The 22,098-nt window shown below is 37.7% G+C and overlaps 1 protein-coding gene across 1 annotated transcript; it reads right to left on the bottom strand.

The window, feature by feature from the left end:
- Positions 1-1,489: 1,489 nt before the first annotated feature.
- XG (Xg glycoprotein (Xg blood group)) lies at positions 1,490-21,453 on the bottom strand. The gene is made up of 9 exons (XM_030956026.1): positions 21,177-21,453; positions 11,359-11,400; positions 10,971-11,027; positions 6,993-7,028; positions 4,420-4,485; positions 3,431-3,478; positions 2,768-2,806; positions 2,043-2,162; positions 1,490-1,840 (listed from the first exon to the last, which is right to left on the bottom strand). The coding sequence occupies exons 1-9, from the start codon at positions 21,235-21,237 to the stop codon at positions 1,824-1,826; spliced, it is 486 nt and encodes a 161-aa protein (XP_030811886.1). The 5' UTR covers positions 21,238-21,453; the 3' UTR covers positions 1,490-1,823.
- Positions 21,454-22,098: the final 645 nt, after the last annotated feature.

The following is a 22,098-nucleotide window of genomic DNA, read 5'->3' as shown; positions in this document are numbered from 1 at the left end:
AACGTATCAATCCTCATATGTCCCAGAAAGTAGCAGACAAAACAAACAAAACCTGGGTCATCTTAGATAAAATACAGTAGATGTTTATTGAAAATTTTGAAGAGAAAGAAGCAAAATATATGTTTTCATGGTTGAACAAACAACTGAAGTTGTAACACCAAAGCACTTACTGTTTCATTAATCAAATCTTTATGTCTGTCTGACAAAATATACAACAATCTGTTTTAACTATTAACATGGAAAATTAATATTTAAAAAGAAATAATAAGTGTCCTTGAAAGCCATATTAAAAATATTTTCTCATTCATATGTTTAAAGTGATAGCCACAAAGGTGTTCATTTGTTTGTATGTTCTTGAGATTTTTCTGTGTTTAAACTGAACAATATAATTTTTTTCAGGATCAAAAAAAAAAGTGGTAGTCTAAGCAAGCAACTGATATATATCCATTTAAAATATAATTCAGATAAATAGTATTTTAGTACATGAAAAATTACTTTTTTAGTATATGTCTTCATCTCAATGATGTAATAAGCACAAAATCAAATTCAGCTCCATATATGTGGAATTGCAGTAACAAAACCCATGCTTTTGCATATAAAATGAAGATAAAACCACACCAATTTCCTTATGCTTTAAATGTCAGTTAAAATGTCTCTACTGCAGAATTATGTCAGTAAACTGCTAGTTTTGCCAACTTTCATCTGTATATCATCCACTTGCTGTTTTTTTTTAATCCAGTTAGCTAAATGAAGGCAGAGAGACAGGAAAGGTGTCAATTTTCATTATAGATTTGTCTATATGAGGACATTGTTAGCACAGTAAGGTTGATCAGGAATGAGAGAAAGAAGTGAAACAGTCTAGCTAGAAAAACTGTGTCAACCACACCTCCACATAGTATAAAGTTGAAAAGTCTTTGTGACTTAGATTTTAGAGATTAAAGCATCACAAACTCATTCTAAATGAATCAGAAAAATCTTTGTACCCATTTTCCCTTTTCAGAATTATGAATAAGATGTTTTCTTTTAAGAAGTCTTTCTAGATTAGTGCCTTCAGAGGTCCTAGAGTCAGGCCTAAGTTTTCAAGAACAGAAATGAAACTCATGTAAAATTCTAGTTCCTGAGAAGAGCTAAACGCCAGTTCAGTAATTAATCAATAAAATAAATAAATAAATAAAATAGCATGTATTCCTCCCTGTTTTATTTTAAACAGTGTTTTGTCACTATACATAATCTTTTCAGTATATTAAAGAATGAATTTTCTATCTATAGTTCCTTTCACTTTGCTAAAATTCAGACATAAACACAAAATAAAGGCATTCAAATTTTTAATCCTTTAAACAACTACAAATTTTCTTTAAACATAGTAAACATTACAGAAATATACTGGAGAAACCCAACAGATGTGAAAGGAAATGGCAAACTCCTTATTCCTATTCTGTAAGAAGGACTGAGTTTTTTGGCTAATTTTGAAAACAGAAAAAAAGATATTTGGTGACTCAAATTCTCACAAACCCAAATCCTTTGATTTTTAGCTTATATCAAACTTGATTTCTTTGTTGTTTGTGATAACTTCTGAGTCAAAGTCTATATCCAGCCTTTATGAATGCAGGTCAGAGAGTGCAATTCAATCCCTGGATGTCTTAAGCATATTTTTGATGACATAAAACTCGAGGTGCAAAAGTGACATCAGGTCAGAGAGAGCAGGATTGCAATGTCTCAAGAAAACATTCGTTAGGGGAAGATTTTCTTCTGTCCGAATGGCAGCGTAGAATGTCACCAACCAAAGGAGTCTGTGATCAGACAGCAACTCTTCTTGCAGTGCTTTACACTGCAGCCCCACCTGAAAGATGAAAATTGAACATTCAGTATTTCCACTGTGGATGTTCTTTGCCAGCTTTTCTGAGGCTGATCTGGGTGGGCCACCCTGGCTGGTTTCACACAAAGCCACAACTGCCAGGCACCTCTGTGCTGGCAGAGACAATTGTTTGTCAAGTTCCCATCAACTTCAGCACTAAATCAGTGGAAAACTGTTTGGGCCTTACCACGCGGTTTGAAACAAAGCTTCTTATTCTTGTAAGCGGTGTAGGCTGCTATGGATCCAACAATCAGTATCACAAAAGCAGAAATTACAGGAGATGTAACTCCAGCAATTAAACCTGAATCTGTGGAAAAGGAAAGAGAAGGGTTTTTTTTCAGAGGCACTTAAATGCTTTGTCTGAAGCATATTGTCTACTAAAGAGTGCCTATACCAAATTACAAAAATAGTGAAACTATAGAATTAAGCAGGTGAATAAAAAATTGTGTTATATTACAGCTGATGTGAAAATTATGTCTTAAAGCCTAATTTATTATATCTGCTACTGTGTAAAGCTATCATTGTTTTTGTAGGGGGATAGAATATAAGTAAATAAAGGTAGTATAGAAAGTAATCTTACTCCTTAAGGAGTTGCAGCTGGGTTAATTACTAAAGATTAGGAGCAGGCCTGATTTTAACAGGCCACACCTGTAGCCAATAAGAGGAGTGTTATAAAAGAGTGGATTGGTTGGTTGAGGGGAACTAGAGTCAGTTGGTTACTGTGAGGACAAGGAAGAGTCAGTGCCTAGAGGAGCTGCCTACGAGAAACATCAAGGAGGTATGAAACTTTAGCAATATGGAACCCTTGCAATGTAATGGCAATAGAACTTTTGCATTATGTATGATAACGTGTTTTAGTATTTTATAAAGATCAGAAATCAAATGCAGAATAATGTAAATTATTTACTATACCTGTGTTCCCTCCATGATTGAAATGATGCTCCTGATCTCCTGGAATAGAGGGTGAAGCTTCATCAAAGAAATGTTTGTCATCCTGTTTTGAGAACTAAGTCTTTACTTGGCAAAGCGCGATGTACAAAGGGCAAAAGGGGTGGCCCCACAAGACTACAAGATGGGAGCTCCCTTTCCACTCCCCATTGATGGCTGTGCTGACCAGATGAATAACTGCTTATCCTCTTGAAACTTCCTTTTTGGGGAAGAATGTTATAATCTAATAGAAGGACCAACAGGCCACATCAAGCTGATTTCACAGGGAGGACAGAATACTCTATCTCTATTCCCAGACAATCAGCTCATTTATCAGTAGTTTACACGAAGATCTTAGGCTTGGTCCACCTATTTCAGCATACCCCTTGTTTTTGGACTTTCCTTGCTGAATTCAAAGGGATAAAACCTTCAGGCTTCTGACATGTAAAAAATGTTTTGGAGTATGTTTGAAGTTCTAGCTTCATGCTCAAAGCTGTGGTTTTTCATGAAAGATAACTAACCTAAATGAAAACAGTGCAGTGTGGTCCTATACCTCCAGAGACAAACAGATTACCACAAAACCAAAACCAACCAGCTCCAATTTACAGATGTTAGGAACACGTTGCAAGGGAAATAGGCAAATGTTACCTGGTGGTAAAGGCTTTCCACCAATCAGATCTGAGTCATCAAAACCTCCTGCAAGATAAAGATTCCAGTTTCAAAATGATATACAACGGTAACCCCTTCAGCTCCCTTGTCCCCTCCTTTTGTAGCGTTCTAGGGAGAGTGAGGGACCTTTGAAATCCCAGCCTTGACATGGTGGATGGGTCACATGTGTTACACTGAACAGTCACCTACCAAAATTCACCTGGAAGCTGAGGTACTGACACAGAATACATAGACACATTGGTGTCTATGTATTCTGTGTCTGTTTTGGGCACTTGTGGGATATGTGGGCTTGGGCTCCCAGTAACACAAACCCTTATATAATATGGACATCTTGAGTCCCAGTAACCCCTGAAGCAGAGTCATTGGGTCTTTTCCAGGAAGGACTCCAGAAGGACCTGTCCACAGCTCACCACTACAGCCATACCCAAAGTACAGGTACAGGGTGAAAGCCAGAATAGATATGCCACATTTACTTTATTTAAGCAAGTGTCTGGAACCAAACTCAAAAGCAATACAGGCTGCCCAGCCCCATCTAGTGTATGCCCCGGGGCCATCTCAGATGCACATCTCAAATTGATTTGAGCACAGGTTTATCCCTGCCCTGTGGCTGGGTGTCAAATTTGAGCCTTTGCATAGTTCAGTGTATACACACCCAAAATGAAAACACAAACAAGATTAAAAGTTAGTCTCATGCCACTTAAGATGCAGTGTCCCCACATTTTGAACAAACAGAAAAACTTTATGGCATCAACACTAACATTCAGAAAAAAGCTTTCTCACCCCTGGGTCAGAAACAGTGATTACAAAAGGAAGACATGGGAAAAGGATGATAATTGCTATTACTAGCGAAATAAGAGATAAAAAAATGAGAGACAAATAAATAGATAAATGCTATTACAAGAGAAATAAAGTATTCAAAATGTCTGCTCTGAACATCTGATAGCACTACATTAAGCAAGTAGTCTTACCAGAATTACTGTAACTTCCTGGGCGTGGTGGAAGAGGTGGGTATAAAGGTTTTCTTGAGATGTCACCTATTGATAATTAATATTGTTAGATGATTGAACAGGCAAAACTTGGAACTTTAAATAAAGGCATTTTATACCTATTTCTAATTTGTCCTCCGATGAATTAATGAAAGGACCTTTTCAGTAGTTAAGAAGATTTAAGCACTATATCAACAAATAGCTAGCTATAAAAACTGACTTGGAAGTGAATAGGGAATATTTTCAAAACAAGAGAAGAATTCACAGAAAACATTGAGAGAAAATATTTTACGTATATCTGGCAAGTGCTAATATTGATTAAAGCTGACAGCTGGGGGGCACCATGTGTCAGTTACTCTGGGTGTCAGTGGTGCAAGTTACTCAGAGCCAACAGAGAAGCTGGTGTTCTAGGCTGGGCAGGAAGCAACAGGTTATCCCATTGCCATCAGCAGGTTTTAATAAGGCCTGCAGATTTGTTTCATCTAACAGATGCTGAATTTATCTAATGCATAATGAATTTTCTGCTCTTGAACAGTGCAAAATGATCTCAGACTTCAGCCTTGCTGTTGTTTAGTACTTTGTGCTAGCATTTAGCCTTAATTTTTGCCAAAGGATTAGAAAGAGATGCATTGGGTAGAGCAGGAGATCTGATCACTAAAAGCAGTTTTCAAACTGCATATACAATGCTGAAGAGCTCACTCAGGTCAAAGCCTGCCAAATGTAATATCTAGGGTTGCTGCTCTGTGTGTATAGAGTTGGTTTTCTCTTGCCACCCTTTACTCAACCAATTCAACCAGGTATTCAGCTATTCTTAAAAATGCCAGACAATGCATTTTTCTCTGCATAAATCAAAATTAAGTCACAGAAATAAATAGCAATTTCCCTCCTCCTCTTTAAATCTTTCACCTTCCAAGCATGCCAGATGCCCTTTTGCTATGTTTTCTTCTTGCCTAGCTGCTAAATACAATGCTTCTGTTTCTGAGCACCATTTAGGTTCTGATCCAGAAAATTGTTTTGGTATATACTTAACCTCAAGTGAGTTTAGCCTACAGCCTACAGATTTTAGGTAGAGTCATAAAGCTTTGCTGAATCTGAATTTGCCCAATTAATTATATTCAGCAGAGGAAGGACTTGCTCTGTTCTGGTTCTGTGTAATGAACTAACTCTCACTGTGACACAAAAGCATAAAACCACCAATCCCACATTTAATTTCTATCATGATGCTGAACTTAGTCTTCTCTAAGCATAAGAGGACATATTGTGTGGCACAGCTGGTGAAAAAATGTCTTCAGAAATACTGATAATGAGATACATAACTTTAACCTTACTATATAATGTATGAAGGTCAATTAAAAACCTGAACAGAAAATGGAACAAAGAAATAAAAACCAATGGAAATACAATTTTCCATCCTTGGCGTGAAAAGATGTGGTTTCGTTAAGATATTTAAGCCACTAATTAATACTTTAGTCAATATGTTTAACCTATCCTCTCATAACAGTACTCAATAAAAGCTTGCAGGAATGGAAGAATTATTACAGGGAGGAATAAATGAAATTATAAACATGGGAATTATTAACAAAATTAGATTCAGCTTTGTAACATGTGAACTAATATATCATTCACACAAAGGCATGAAGTGCCACAGGGGAAGTTGGAAATGAAAAAAACCCAAACAAAATAATATAAAAAGTGTCATTCTCTAAGACTGAATCATGAGCAAACCAGACCACTGCAGCTGATTCAGAGGTTCTGTACAATTTTTCTTTTGTGTGGCTGTGGAATTTTAGGCTTTTATTGAATACTAATTGCATTTTGGATAACTGCAATATTCAAGAACCTTTCTAGAGTACTTCACATCCTTGGTATACCTCTAAACACACTAAATAGAATTTGGTGTACAAATTCCCAGCCTCAAGGATTTCATATGTCTGCACAGCTCAGTACAGTACTGTGAATACTTCCAAGGTCAGGTCTGGGTGTTATGGGAATATCTGGAAGTTAACAGCATGTTACAACAGCTTGACTGCTTCAAGCTTAAGCTGTATTCACCAGTGCTCATCTCTGAAACATTCCTTCCTGAATTTCTAATTTGCCATCCACAGAGCTACAAGAAGCTCAAACCTCCCCATCCAGTGTTACCTCTGGTTCCTAATCTTAGGCTCATTTTTGGTCACTGAAGAAACTACATCCATCACCTTCTTCAAGCTTGTGTCAGAGGACTCCACCCTGAGCCATCCTAGCGGAATGGGTGACATTTGCTCTCCCCAGCCACACCTGAGGTGCTCTGCCATGGTACAGCAAGCCCCAGCCAACTTCAGTTCCTGCAAGGCAGGGCAGCTGGAGGCTCTCAGGTTGCTGGTGACCAGGTGCTGTCCCCACTCTGTGTGACAGCCTCAGACAGAAGGGCTGCATGCACATGAGCTGTAATAACTGTCATGACCATAGCACCTCCTGCAGTACTGAAATACCTTTTTACAAATTAGGCAGAGTTCAGGAAAAGACTGTGAAAGATAAAAATCCCCTTGTATTCAAGGAAACAAGGGAGTACTCACCCCCACCAAGAGCATCTCCTAAATGTAGATCATTGTCTAAAAATGAATAGGAGGAAGATGTAGAAAAGTGAGTTACACACAATTCTTGAGGGAAATGAAATGTTATTTTCATTAGAATGTGTACAACTGCATGTTTGACAAGCCCGTTTTTCAAGTCAGTGCCACAAATTCAAATGACTTACCACACTTTTCTTGAAAACTCTTATAGTAACATTTTCCCACACACTAATTGACAAATAGCACAGTATTTTTTACTCAAAATACAAAGGTTTTGTTCCTGTTTTAAATGATGTCAAAATAAATCTTCCAGTTGAATCAAGATCGATACCTCTTTAATATACTTGCAAGTATAAAAATAAAATTAGCTATGTTATGATATGTAACTGTACTCATTTTTAAAATATACTTAATTATTAACATTTATGTCTGTGGTTAAAATTTTTATATGTATGTTTGGCTTAAATGTAATTTATTGAACTAGGAAAACTGAATATCCATTTCAAGAGCAAATACTAGGGAGCAATAAACCTACTTGGGGAGATAGGAGATATTGAATCAAATATCTACGTAAGGGTCAGGATGACCCCTTGCTTTAGGCAATCATATGCACCTGTCTGAGGTTGGGAGACAGTCTGTTTTTATTTGCCTGAGCCATGAAGGTTTTTAGATAGAATTAAATGTCTGTATGCAAAAGTTATCCAGTAAATCACCAGGCTGTGACCATTGCCCAGCGCCATACACGTCTTGCTGTACCTGGGATGGAATCTTTCCGTGCAATAAACAATTTGTCTATGAGCTGCAGATGGGTAAGGAGGAGCTCTGTTTCTAACATGCAGGTGTGGATATGAGTGAGTGGGTGGTATTTTAAGGTGTGTATGGAATGATGGTGAGTTCTGAAAGAAATACATTAGATGGATGTTTTAACTCCAGGAATCCCTTTCTTGTTGCTTTTATGCATGGAGTGGTACTGTGAATCAGAACAAAAACCAAACCTATCTAAATTTTTGTAACAGTGCTTGTTGCCACAGACAATTAGATAGATCCTCAATTAAACCAATTTTTTTTTTCATTATAGACATGTCAGAATTCCTGAAACACAGGAAAATCACCATGCAGAAATCTGTTTTCTTCTGTTCTTTATACCTAGGAGGATTGGGAAGCTGCTTTTGCACAGTATCTAGTCTCATTTGAGTAACAACTCAGAAATGCTTTGATGTCATCAGGAAATCTGGCAGGAAAATAAACAAATTCGTAATACATGACTTGGTTTGTATTTGTCAGGTGTAGGTCCTCCCTGCTTCTGCCCGGCAGAGAGTTGCATTTCAAAAATACTATTACCTGTCAAATGTTAACACTGTAAGAAGCAATAAATTGAAAACTGGATTCAATTTATTATTGACATGAAGAATTCAGGTAAAATGCAAGTTCTGCTCTGAAGGGTTAATGTAGAAATTTGTTGCAGAAATGCTAAGGTTGATATGAATGAAATAAAAATTGAAATGCGTGTGTCTGTTGGGACCAGAAAAAACGGCAAAATGTTAAAACAACAGACTAAAGGTCACTGTTCCCAGCAGTAAAACTGAGGAATTGTTGTTTCTGTCAAAATCAGCAGGCCTATGCTCTGATGACAGCACAGATGACTTGTCAGCAGAGGAAAAGCAGAAAGGCATTCTAACACCAAAGGTTGCAGCATATCACTACTTTTCTGGTCGTCCACCCAGAAAATAAGTCTGTGCACACAGCCTGTGAGCTCCAAACAAGTGAAACAAAAATATAGCGGGCAGCAACCTGACCAAGGTTTCAGAGGCGCTGGAGTGAGAAATATTATGAAGCAAAGGACCTGTCTATAATACCTGATTACTCCTAAAGGGTATAAAAGATCTGCGGATTCTACTTGTCATTTCTGATCAAGAAGAAGCACAGAGACAGGATAAGAGTTCAGTAGCTGGCAAGCTTTGTCTCATGTTGCACACAATGCTCACCAGACCACCTAAGCACACACATCCTGGTGCTCATGAGCAGGTGGGTGTGAGGGTATGGCTGAATTAAACAGAATGCACAAAGTCAGTGGGTAAACATCAACTTACTTTGAGATTTTGTAAATAAACATTACCTTCCACTAACTGTTGTGATGAATTTTGCTACACTAGGGAGTTGCCTACAGGAGAGCTTTAACTCGGGCAGAGGTGCATGGGGTGCCCAGAGGACACTGCCTGTAATTGGCCTCAGCTGTGTAGGGGGATAGGCTATAAGAAAATAGTGTAGAAAGTAATCTCACCCCTAAGGAGTTGCAGCTGGGCCAATTATCAAAGACTGGGAGCAGGCCTGACTTTAACAGGCCACAGCTGTAACCAATGAGAAGAAGAGTGCTATAAAAGAGTGGGGGGGCTGGTTGAGAAGTGAACTAGAGTTCTTGGCTACTTTGTGAAGGAGAAAGAGTCAGTGCTTGGAGGAGTAGCCCACAAGAAAATATCAAGAAGGTATGAAACTGTTGTGATAAAGAGATAACAGTATGGAACCCCTGCAATAAGATGGCAACACAGCTGAACAAAAATCTCAGCAAGCCTCACTTCTGAAAGAGACATAGAGGGAATTCTGAAGTTAAGATGCAGCATTAAGTAGATGCTAGAACATAATTTTGTACTATCTTCCTGTGCTTTTTAAATCCAATAATTGGTTTGTAACACTGTGATCTTGGGTTTTCTAATAACTTTTAATTGCTTTTTTAAACTTTCTGCAGTCATCTGCAGCGCTGAAGGACACTCTGAAATAGTCTGAAAAAGGGAGTTCTTCTTGCCCAAAAATTAGTGAAGTGGATTTGGTTAGGGTAGATATTAATCTGATGTTCATATCTCTAACAGATTTAGAAAATCTAAAAATAAAAATTCCTTTCACGTGACTGAGGCAGCCTCAGTACAGACATTGGCACCTTAAGCTAACTTTAAACATGACCAAGGATAAAGTATTTCAGGGCACAATTCAAGTAACTTGAAATGTTTACATAAGGATGGGAACAAATCCACATTTAGTGCAATATTTTAAAATAGCCACTTCTAATCTAGGCCAGACACAAATTTTGTTTGCCAGATGAAGTGGAAAGGAAGAATGAAGCCATTAAAGTATACGATAGCTATCACTTTTACAAAATACTGCCCCTGTTTGTTCAAAGAGGGAGCCAGAGAACTGTGTGGAAAATGTAACTACTTTCATGCACCTAAAATCTTATTTCAAAGTTTGTCCAGAAAAAGACCTGAAATTGATGGGTTTTTTTAATCTAGCGTTTTCCAAGCGTTTTGCTTGATAGACAGAAAGTTATTCCAGTGCAGTTTAGGTTAAAAAACAAACAAACAAACAAACAATGTTGTCATAAATTGTTCCATCACAAATGAAATTTTGTTCTTGTTTGGAATTTGGATTTTTTCAATGTTAATGAGTGTTCATTGGAATTCATTGTTTGGCATTCTCAGGACTACAGCTCTCCACTGTTCAGAGTGTTTTTTCCTTTCTTACACAGATGGTTGCAGCAATCAATACTAGATAATATGAATCAAATGGTGAGACGAAGGAATAGCTCCAGCTTTGTTCTGATTCTTTTCCACTCTGTTATCAAGCATCATGAATAAATATACAAAAAATAAAGAATATAGGGAAAAAAAGTAGAGGAACAGTTAGCCAATTTTAGCAACAGCTATCCATTGTTATACTCGCCAGAGAGTTCAGAACCATCTAGAAAAGTGTGAAGAAGGTCTTCAGGAAATGAAATACTATCACTGGCTAGCCATGCTCGATTGCCTCACTGGAAGCAGTAAAAACACATAATTGGTAATTGTCAAAAGAGCACTTACTTTACTTTAAGAAGACAGCTGTTAATCACACGTTATCTCAGCTAAAGCACAGCAGCAAATATGATAAAGAACCTCATGTGAAAGTTTCCTACGTGTACAAAATCAGTTTTATGACCCATTATTTATTACTCACTGTACACAGGTCTTGTCGGTCTTCTGATCACTGTGGGTTTCCTGGTAATGATGTCATCTGTTGGACACAATGACATGCCAATAAACATTAACAGCTTCAACTTAACAAAAGCAGGTATGTGCAAATGTAGAGAACTGCTTTCAATAAATCTTTATGTATCACAGTAGAAGCCAAAAATGAAGGAATGTGTTTTCAAATCTAGTTTTTTGTTTGTTTTAAAGAAGATTTTAATTTTGTGATAGAAACATTGAAACCTAGCATTCTTCTGTTCTGTGTATCTTTAACAGAAGAAGTAGCCACTTCATATTCCATTCCTCAAGGAAAAAGACTTAAGATTTACTATTAGATGTAAATGCCATAGTAAAAAAAGGATAGAAAATTTACATACCAGGGTGATCAAGGGCATCAGCTAAATCAAAATCATCTTGACCTAGAAGGAATGTGACAGAAGACACTAAGTCAGCAGGCAGGTTTCCATCACCTCCAGACCTGGAGGGCTCAGTACAGAAGCAGAACACCAGTAAGAGGCAAAAGAAAGACCCATCCAAGATGTCAGCTGTCATCCCTGCACAGCACAGTCCTGAATGACTGTGAGAGATGGGCTCATTTAATCCAAGGAAATTATTTGTTCAGGTAGGCCAAAGAGAAGCTGCTCTCTCTTGTTATGATATTCAACTGCTGTACAAACAGCCCTTTGAAGAGCACAGGTTGCCAGCTAGAGAGCACAGGACTATTGCCAGGAGATAGCTGAAAGTAGCATTCAGCATAGTACTTGTGAACCAAAATCATTAGGTGAGAATTTTTAATAACTTCATTAATATATAACATATGTATCTTTTATATATGTTATATATAAAAATATACAATATATAATATATACAATATATATTACATATACATATATAATATATATGTATGTATATATGCATACATACATATAATATATAATATACATTTTCTATATCTTCATTAATATATAACATATATGTTAATAATTTTTAATATCTTCATAATTATTTTACTGGCTCAGCTTAGCATGCAGCTTTACTGTCAAGCCTGCCTTGTGATCACTTGCAACACAAATCAACTTTGTTTTTTTTAATTCTTACCGTAACATGGGCCATAACTAAAAGATATTAAGGTGTGCTTATCTAATTTGGTTTCCTCTGCAAATGAAAAAAATCTGAAAAGGGGAAAAAAATATTCTTCCTGTTCTCTGTTAGGTGACAATATCTTTGAATGTCACAGCAGAGTAATTAGCATCTGTACTTTTGAAGTTAGCAGGCAAAGAAAACTGGGAAATATTTTAAATGTATAAACTTAAATAAATGACTTTGAACTGGAAACACACAATTATTCATGTGAGTTTTGCTTTCAACTCTGCAATCTGTCACTTTCCTTGTAATAGGCTTCATGAAACACATGCTTGGTGAACGTGTATCCACTGGTTTTCATCCAGGGCAGTGCATCATCCTTGTGTTTGCATTCCAAACATAAGATCAGCTTACACAAACCCACAAAAAGTCATGACATGCTATGACTTCCCTAGACAGAAATGCATTACTGTGCTCTATTGAGTAAGCCTCAAGCTGCACTTGATCTGCATATGTTTATTATCCCTTCTAAAAGCCTTAATACCTAACTGTTCATTAAGGAGTTTTTCTTGGCAAGTCTTGAACACTTCACAGCAAGAAAGGCATCACTGTTTAAGTGAAGAAGCTGAGGAAGAGAGAGGCTGCCAGAGGTTTGTCAGCACAGCAGTGCTCAGGGTGCAGCTCAGCTCCTTCATCTTGACAGGTCCTGTACATCTTCATGGCATTCTTCTCATTAATCACTGTTCCTGAATAATAGCTCTTGCCTGTGTCAAAGAGCTTCCAGAAAGATTAATTATCAGTGGTGAAACACTGTGTGATCCTCAAATAACAGTCAGGGCAGGAATATAAAGTGGAAATGTTTTGATTCCCACGAGGATTTTAATGTAAGTCTGTGGACTCAATTATAGATGGGGTCTGATGGAAGAGATAAAACAAGGCTGGAATGCAAAGAAGGAATGGCTTCTAAAGCAAAACTGTCCCAATAAAATATTAAGAGGAATGTGTTTGGTAAGTAAAAACATGTAACAGCATAAGACTTCCCTAGTAATGCTAGCAGAGTGGTAGGTTATCTCTTTATTATTTGATTTGTTCTTGGAGTGTTGCCTCATCTGGCCACCTCTCTTTTTTCAACGTTGGCCCCTCAGCCAACATTGCCAAGTTCAGTAACTTTTGGATTTGGTCTCCAGGTGGATAATATTCATGGAATCATAGAACCACAGAGTGGTTTGTGTTGAAAAGGACCTTAAAGACCATCTGTTTCCCATTCTCAGTGCCATGGGCAAGGACACCTTCCACCAGACCAGATTGTTCACTGACATATTCAACCCTGAACACTTCCAAAGATGGGGTATCCACAACTTCTCTGGACAACCTGTTCCAGTGCCTCACCATGCTCACAGTAATAAACAAGTCTTTCTCATATCTAATTTAAAACTACTCTCTTTCAATTTAAAGCCATAATCTAAGACTCTGACATGTTTTTAAATATGAATCCATTAAATACATAAATCTATTAAATAAACAAGTTGCTTCATCAGAAGATATTTTTGTTTGAGCCCTGAGTATCACCAGCCCTTACTGGCCCTGAGCTTCTGTCCATGGGCTGTCACCCCAGCCATGGGACCCTTTGATCTTGATGCAGACACGCCATGCACAGGCAGACATCCTGGCATTGCCTCGACTTACATGGTCAGATTATATTTTTCTGAAGCATTTCTTCAGTGCCAGCAGTACAAGTAACATAAGCTTGACAGTCCTTTGATTTTGACCTCTGGCAAAATCCTCATTTTTGATCAGCATCCTGAATATAGGGGGTGGCTGTCTGACCCAAACCCCATTGCCTCAGGATATCACAATCAATGGCTAAAACCCTTTATTTTTGGAGTGAGTTATTAGGAATAATTTTGTAACCATAATCAGAATAAGAGTCAGGAGAAATAATTTTGTAATAACAAAGCTGGCCAAACCAGCTCCTTTTTACAGGTCATGACAAGCAGGAACTAACAATATGGAAAGCAACTACTGAGGTCCTAATGCTGTAAAGAGAATGTGACAAAATCATTTTGTGAAGGAAAACTGTGGAAAACTTTCAGATAAAATATGTCTTTGAAGTTAAGGAAAAACAAAAATAGAAGGTGGCATCTGGTCAGAGTAGGAAATTCAAGCACAATGATCCAGGTGCTTTCAATTGCATGAGAACTAAGGCAAAACAACAGACTGAAACATTTACTGACACCTGCCCTTCTTCTGGACAATACCAACATTTTTCTCTCTTATTGTTATGTCTGTTCTCTTATGGAAAAGGTGTGAAAAGGCAAAAGGTGCTGTTTTGAGACTTCAAGAGAGAAACAGAAGAAAGCTACAGAAATTCTAAGAGAAAAAAGAAGACTGAAAATCTCCTTCAAAAATTATTCAGATTGATTTAAAAAAAATATTTCTAATGATTAACCAAGCAATAAAAAGAAAAGGACATCAGCACAGAATGACTGCCTGAGAGTAAGACAGGAGTCCACAGTGAAATCTCTTTGACTATGTAAACATAAACCTTGGCAGATGGGCAGTTTGTATGAGGACGTCTGTGCAGCATGGTAAATTATACTGCAAAAAACCTAAAGACTGCTTGGATTTCAATGCCAGCTTCCTCTGATAGTAACATCAAAAAATGACCACAAGGAGTAAGATTCTGTGGAGCAGAATTTTAAATGCTAATTACCATTCCTGAGACTGTACCTAGACATTTTTAAGAACCTAATTTAAGGAGGATAGTTGGTTAAATAGCTGAACAGCTCAGACTTTATACACACCATGGTCAGTCTAAAAACAAAACCACATTAGAGCCTCAGAAAATATTTAACTCAATAGGAGCTGCAGTCACTTCAGAGAACTCTGAAGATAACTGACAAAAGAAATAAATTAGTGAAGCTCTCCACAGAAAACACAGACTGAAATAAATTAATTTTCCACATAATTTATTTTTTTAATCAGCTTCCATAATAGAAAGAGTTAGAAATATACTGATGATAACAAGAATGAAAGAAATTTTAGTGGGGCAGAAAGAGCTTTGTTCCACTGGATTTTTTTAAATTGGTTGAGTTTTGTGCTTGTTGCTGTTGTCTTTGTCGTTTGTTTTAATCTGGATAAAGTTGTGAAGAGATTTAGCTGTGCAGGTGGTATTATCTCAGAGTTATCTCTGCTATTGCTGCTTTTTTGGCTAGTATGCTATTTCTTGGCATTACTTCTAACCTTTCTTCTGGGAGTATCCCTGTTTTGACAAAGAAATAAAATTACAGTAATAATGTTTTTTGTGGGTGTTCCTCAATGACTTATAACAGAGAATTTGAGAAAATGCTTGCAAACTCATGTCCTGAGGCACATCTGCATTTAATGTTCACAAATTTTGAATATTAGTTTTCTGAAAATGTGACCCAAATTTCCAGTCACTAAAATGCAGACAGTAGCATCTTTTGTCCGTGGTTTAATTTGTTATCTAAATGTTGAGTGGATTCACCACCCTTTAACCATGTATCTGTTTGATCACAAGGGTCTGAGGTCCTACAGCTTTTGAGTTGAATTCATGAGGAACAAGGCTGGATTCTGCAAGTGAGTGTTACCACTTTGTCATGACAACAGCAGTCAAGTTTTCTGACAAAAGGCTACCATGACATTTCTCTGCAACTTTCAATCTCCAGTTGAACACAGCTTGTTGTCCTTAAAATGATGCAGATTTAAATAAGGCAGAAATGAATATTTCTAAGTGAGGATCAGGTTTTGTGACAAATTAAATTAACTTCTCAGGCTTTTAATATGCATAGTCTAGTATTAAAAAGGAAGCTAAAATCCATGAGAAAATGTGTTTGAATGTGTTTGTACATGTTTCTGGACACACAACTAAAATACATTTATGTGCATTGTGTTAGATTAATAATTTTGTCATTGAGATGATTAAATGAATTGGTTTTTGGCGCATTGCTAGTAGTCATATGTTTGGAATGAGTTTACATGTGTGACAAATAAATTAGAAGCAACTAACTTCTAATTCTGAGCAAGAAAGGGAGAATAAGTTGATTTTACAGTATTTAAAGATTTGAACAAGTATGATTTCTTCAGTGTAATTAAATAGGAATTGTTCCATGAATACAATATGCTTAAAACATTATGAAGATGAAAGAGACTGAGAAAGAAGTCTGTGACTTAAAAATGAGTACAAAAATTTTATAAAAGGAACAATATGTTACCAAAGTCACTCATGAAACTCATTTTATGGTTTTTTTCCTAGCTGAAATTGTAAGTAATTCTTTGCACAGACCATTTCTAAATTTTCCCATGCATGGCACTTGGAACATACCCATGTACTGGTCCAACTTTGTTCAGGAAACAATTATGTTTGTTTAAAGGAAATTACTCATTTCTGGGAGAACACACAGGTTTACGCCCTAGAATGGACACTGGACAAAATCTCAATGAACAGGTACTATTTCTTTCATGTAATAGCCCCATGATCCACATTTCCTGATGATGTTACTGTAGCTTGTTTTTCCTTCAAGGACCTTTAGTTTCATAAACAACGATTGCCATTACAACCCCTTGATGCTGGGGTGGAAAATGAGTATGCTTTAAAATCTATAATTAAGATCCAAGCCCAGCATATAGACAACAACATATGGACCTGATTATTGGCTTCTTATTTTTTGCTAGGCCATTTCTGGTTTTAGTTTAAATGCAGGGGAAATGAAAAGGATTCTTTTGCTTATTCATACAAGAACACATTTAAATAATTACCAGCAACTAAGATGCACTAATAAAGTAGGAGTGGCAGTATTGCTTTAGTTCTGTGCAGCATCGTCTCACCAAACACAAACAAAAATCTTTTAGTTCTATTACATTTGCCTTTCTGTTCAAAGGTAACTGATGTTCTTTATGATCTGTTATGCCCTGCCTACATAAAATAAAACAGATATGATTTTATGTATTTTGCTAGAGAGTGAGTGCAGAAAAGATGGTGTGTGCTGTTAAACTGCAGGCAGAGCAAAAGAACTGGGATCTCCCATGAAGGAGCAACATACATGTTCCTGTGCACCTTACTCAGATTTTCAGCTTTGTGTCCTGAGGCAGATGAGCTTAGCCCATGGTGTAGGCTCTTCATCCAAAGCTTCTCTCTGGCACTACAGGTTCACGAAGCCACCAACCCTTTTCAGACATTTAGTCTGAGAGTCTCAGGCTTAATGTTGGTCACATTACATGAGAACTGTACTCAAGCAAGAGACCTGTATGAGCATTCCTACTGAAATCCCTCGTGTGGCACAGACAACAGCTGTGTTGGGCTCTCAGAGTGACCACTTGCTGCCTAAGTACCAGCTGGCTAATCCCCACTTTCTTCAGTGAGTAGTTTGGAGACAACAGAGAGAACTGAATGTAATATAGGTGGTTGGAGGGATGCCAGGCTTTGCTGTTTCTCTTGCTCACAGAATGTGTTTTAATGTGTTCCCCTTCCCACTTTCACACCAGGTACGCAGGTAAAATGCATGCAGAAGAGCTCTTGACCTTCAATAGACCCTGGTTCCTTTACCACTGGTGTAATTAGACCAGGATGTAAGGAAGACTTCAACTTGTCTGCTAATTGTAATGCCTACTTACTTTGCATTCACTTTTTTCTGTAGCATTCATGCAAACAACTTTTGTGTGAATTCTTCACAAGTTAAAAATCTATTGATAACAGGCAATGCTTATTCAGTGGAAGTGAGACTGTTATATTTTCATAACCCATCCAAGCCCATTCTTTCAGCTGGAATGGTGTGTTTGCCTTCAGAAGATATTGTACTACAGGTCGGATTTAAGTATTTTTAGTATTTTCCCATAACGTTTATAGATGTCAGCCTGTGGAAAGGAAGGAAGACTCCAATTAAAACAAATTGAATCTCTCTCTTCCTACTATGAGGCAAAATGCCACAGAAAGGTCTATTTTTATTGATTTCTAATCTTGAAACAATTCTGGCATTTATTTGTTTTTTATTACCCTCAGTGGAATGGAAAGGATTTGACAATTGATGGTGCAAATAAGTTAATAATGCATACTCAGGCAGGTTGGTCACTGTTGCCAGGCTTGCAACATGGCAGCAATGTTTGAAAAGCGAACTTGAGAAGCTGAGTAACTGCAGCAGTTGTTTTCTCTTCCCAAGCTCTGATGTTGCAACAGTTCTGCTGTTGTTAGTGTTTCAACCAGCTCAGGTTGTGGCTTTTTCAAACTGCAATTCCACCCTTAGCTGATAGCACTGATGTGCCCATGGAAAATTGCAGTTCAGGTCTTGGGAGTGAAATAGTTTTGACAGCCAGCAGAAGAGAATTTGTTGCCGGCAGAAACTGTTAGTCCTTCAGCACGTCCACAGGGACCTCACACAGAACAGTGAGGACTGCTGATACATGGAGCAGTACAAGGAAAAACAGGACTGTGTTTGTCATTTCTCCTGTTCTGTCTTTTAACTCCAGTGAGAACTACATTATTCGCAGCACTAAGTCACACAGGGTCTCAAATTCAAACTGGTCTGCAATTTTCTCCCCATAAAGGGCACAGCTGATTAACCGAGACTACAACTGATTTTGAGTCAAAAGCTTTGTAAGCCTTAGCTGAGCAGAGGTCCTTGGTTTACTGACTAGCAACAAATGCTGTTCCCTTTACCTGTGTAGCATTCAATACCTGATGGAGTAAATGCAAACCATCTCAGACTTATCAGTCTTTGCACTGTCTTTGTTACTGGCTAAACATGTGATCCATCAGTCAACCTTAAAGACCATGGATATATAGATTACATCTACACTGGGAGCCTGAGGAGCATTCCAAGCAGTCAGGTTTAAGTGGGAGTCTCAGTTGCCTTCCAGGTCCATAAAGGGGAGAGCCCCCAGGCTGCACAGCTTCCCCACTGCAGGTGTGCACGCTGGTTTGTGGCCCAGGTGGGACCTATGCTTCAAACAGTTTCATGATCTCAGTTACAGGGGAGCAACCTGAGTTGTGTCTGAGCCCTTAAATGGGCAGTGTAGACACAGCCAAACCTGAATTACCAGAGATCAGCCAAGCTGTAGGAACTCATGAGGGATGTTACAATGAAATTCAGTGGAAGAAATTTCTGTGAAGTTTATTTCATTTGGATTGGGCTAAAAGCCTCACAGACAATTAGTTTTTGAAGTTCAAATACATAGGAGTCTTCATGTAACCTACCTAAGTCTGGAAATTCTAAAATCTAGAGTGTAGCTAAAAATGGAATACTGCAATGAGCGTATATGTTTCTGAACTGTATCAGATTTCACTTTCCTTGTGCAATATGGTTCTTGGTTCTGTTATGCTTCTGTCAAGATGTGTCCATCTAGGTAGTCTAGCTAACTAACTCAAGATAGACATAGAGGAACTGCTGGATGGTAAGAGGAATGATGTCATCTGCTCTGGCTGTGGTGGTCCAGTAGTTTATAGATGCTATCACAGAGGATTACAATTTAGGAAATAATTAAGCTGCCTATAAAAGGGTGAATCATGACATTCCCTTCATAAGTACTTAGACCAGCTTTTTACCAGCATGGCCAAGCATTTCTCATATCATGTCTTGATTGGGACTGCACAGATGTTTTTGTAAATATCCCCTGGAACATGGTGAATACTTTGATGATAAAATTCAGTGGCTGTTGCCACAGACTTAAAATAATTAAGTTTGCTTAATTAAAGTGGATTAAATAGTTTCCAGAGTCATAAGACTGTGCCCAAAGCCCACAGCAACTTTCAGCAGTGACTTTTCCCCCAAAGCAGAGCCTGAACTGGCTCTAAATTAATGCATGTATAATGAAGAATGATTAGGCTAACTACCCTTGTAATTAAAACAGTAGAGTATATGCAAATTGGCTTGCTCATGCTCAGATTGTCTGAACAGAACTATTCAACATATGACAGCTACAGAACAAGAAAGTCTGCATGCCAAGAGGTGAGAGGCTGCATGAGTAATCACTGCTCACAACACAACATGCAGGCCAGCACAGTCTCTGCTCTGCTCTGCTCTTTCTATGCCATGCTAATTGCTGAAGACCTCTAAATAATTCCTCATTTGTTAAAATCAAGCTATTAAACTAAATTAAGACAAGGTGTTTTTCACTACCCATCACTGCAAGATCTCCTAGGAACTTCATTTAAATCAGGGGTGGTGGGAGGATCAGCAGCAGTTGCTATTTTGGAGCTAGTGATTAATGATTGATTTGTGATTAATGAACTAGTGATTAATGAATGATTCCTGCAGCCAACACTGTACAAAAAGTTTCTGCAGTATTGCTAATATACAAAAAAGAAAAGGTTACATCACATGGCAGATGCACACAAAGATAATTCTATTTGTTTTGACCTCAAGAAAAGTTTTAAAGAATATTGTGCTGAAAGAAGTTATGTTTGAATATAGTAAAATTACTCAGTATGAAAAGTCTACATTTTCTCTATTGCTATTCATTCACCAAAAGTATGTACAAAATTTATTCAATTCTTAATTAGTCCTGCCTGAAAAAGTATACTTGTGGAATATATTTGCTAAGGTAACTGAATTATTAGTTTATAATTATTGAAGCATATGCACCAATATAAAAATGTGAACCCCCTTAAACTGCATCAGAATTTGTTTTTACAATAAAACTCATAGGTTTCAAAATACCAATAATCAAGAAAAGCTTTAAGACATGAAGTCATTATTCGATTCCAGATCTTTTTGGAAACTCTTAAGTTCCCCTGGAAGCTCTCATTTTACAGCTTCCATTTAAAAAAGTTTATACTCAAGCCTAAGCTTGTGAATTATTTTAGGGAAGCAACACTAGCAAGAAAATAAGAAAACATAATAAACAAACTTCAACTAGCACAGCTATTATGAACAATCAGTCAGGAGACATGTGTCTCTTTAGAGAGTACATATAAACCCTTCTGAATGCTTCTCATGAAAGAGTAGCTCAAACAACAACAACAAAAAAAGCTAGCAAGCATTTCCAAATAAACAAACATCTCTTTTAAGGGTTGGGAGCTTAGATTTTTTGGTTTGGGTTTTTTTTTTCCTTTTTAATAATCTAGCCTTTGAAATAAGCCAAGGTAAAGGTCACTTACCTCTCACATGGACTAGGAGAAAGCCAAGGCACAAAAGAAAAATACTTCTGAATTTCTCCATGCTCTTCTGTTCAGTGCCTTGATTGCACCAGTTGGTTTTTTCCAAGCAGTGATGGCAGATGTTGCAACTGCAGTGCCAAGGTTTGAGGGAGACACTTGGAATCAGCAGCTCTGTCCAAAAAGGTTTCTCACCCCTACACCTAAGCTCTGCAAGAGAGAGTGAAACCTTCTTGCTTAAAAGGCAAGTAATGAAAACAAGCAACCCTGCTAGAGCCAAGCTGTGAGCAGCACATTAGGTGCCACCTGTGCTCCAAGAAACTTATTTATCATCCAGACAGGAAGCACAGAGAGCTGGGGAAGCAGCAGCAGCACCCAATGAGGAGGGTGCCTGAACACTGGATCCACCTCCTTCCCAGAGGGGAAAGCCAACCTGTTTGACATCCTTGCCTTCCAAGTAGGGTGTGGTGCTGTGGGAGCTCAAGTATCTTGTAAGAGGAGACTGTCTTTCTCTGAAGCATGCTTGAAAGAATCACTCAGACATACTCTGTCCTCAAAGCAGCACTTTCCTGCTTGTTTCTTGGCTCAGCAATAACAGCTGATAAAAGCAATCCTGTCAGACTTAACCCCTCACTCAGGCCACCAAATAAAGGAAGTGGATGCAGATTAGGAATCCACTCTGCAGCAACTTGGAATTGGCTACAGAGGGAAGACAAATAAAACTAGTTTCATAAATTTAACATGTGATGTTGGACTACTGAACTGATGCATGCTCCACTCTCCGGTAGATGCTTATCTTCAGAGGTAAACATTGCCCATCATGACTCTTTCTATTGATCTAGTTTGTTTTTTGGTTTTTTTGTTTTTTTTTTTTTTTTAACAAATATCCATGCATATCCTTCACGGGGAGAGATGTCAGATAGTG

This window comes from Camarhynchus parvulus, chromosome 1 (genome assembly GCF_901933205.1).
Source record: "Camarhynchus parvulus chromosome 1, STF_HiC, whole genome shotgun sequence".
Lineage (NCBI taxonomy): Eukaryota > Metazoa > Chordata > Aves > Passeriformes > Thraupidae > Camarhynchus > Camarhynchus parvulus.
The sequence above is the reverse complement of the archived record's forward strand: the minus strand, read 5'-3'. Positions and strand labels throughout refer to the sequence as shown.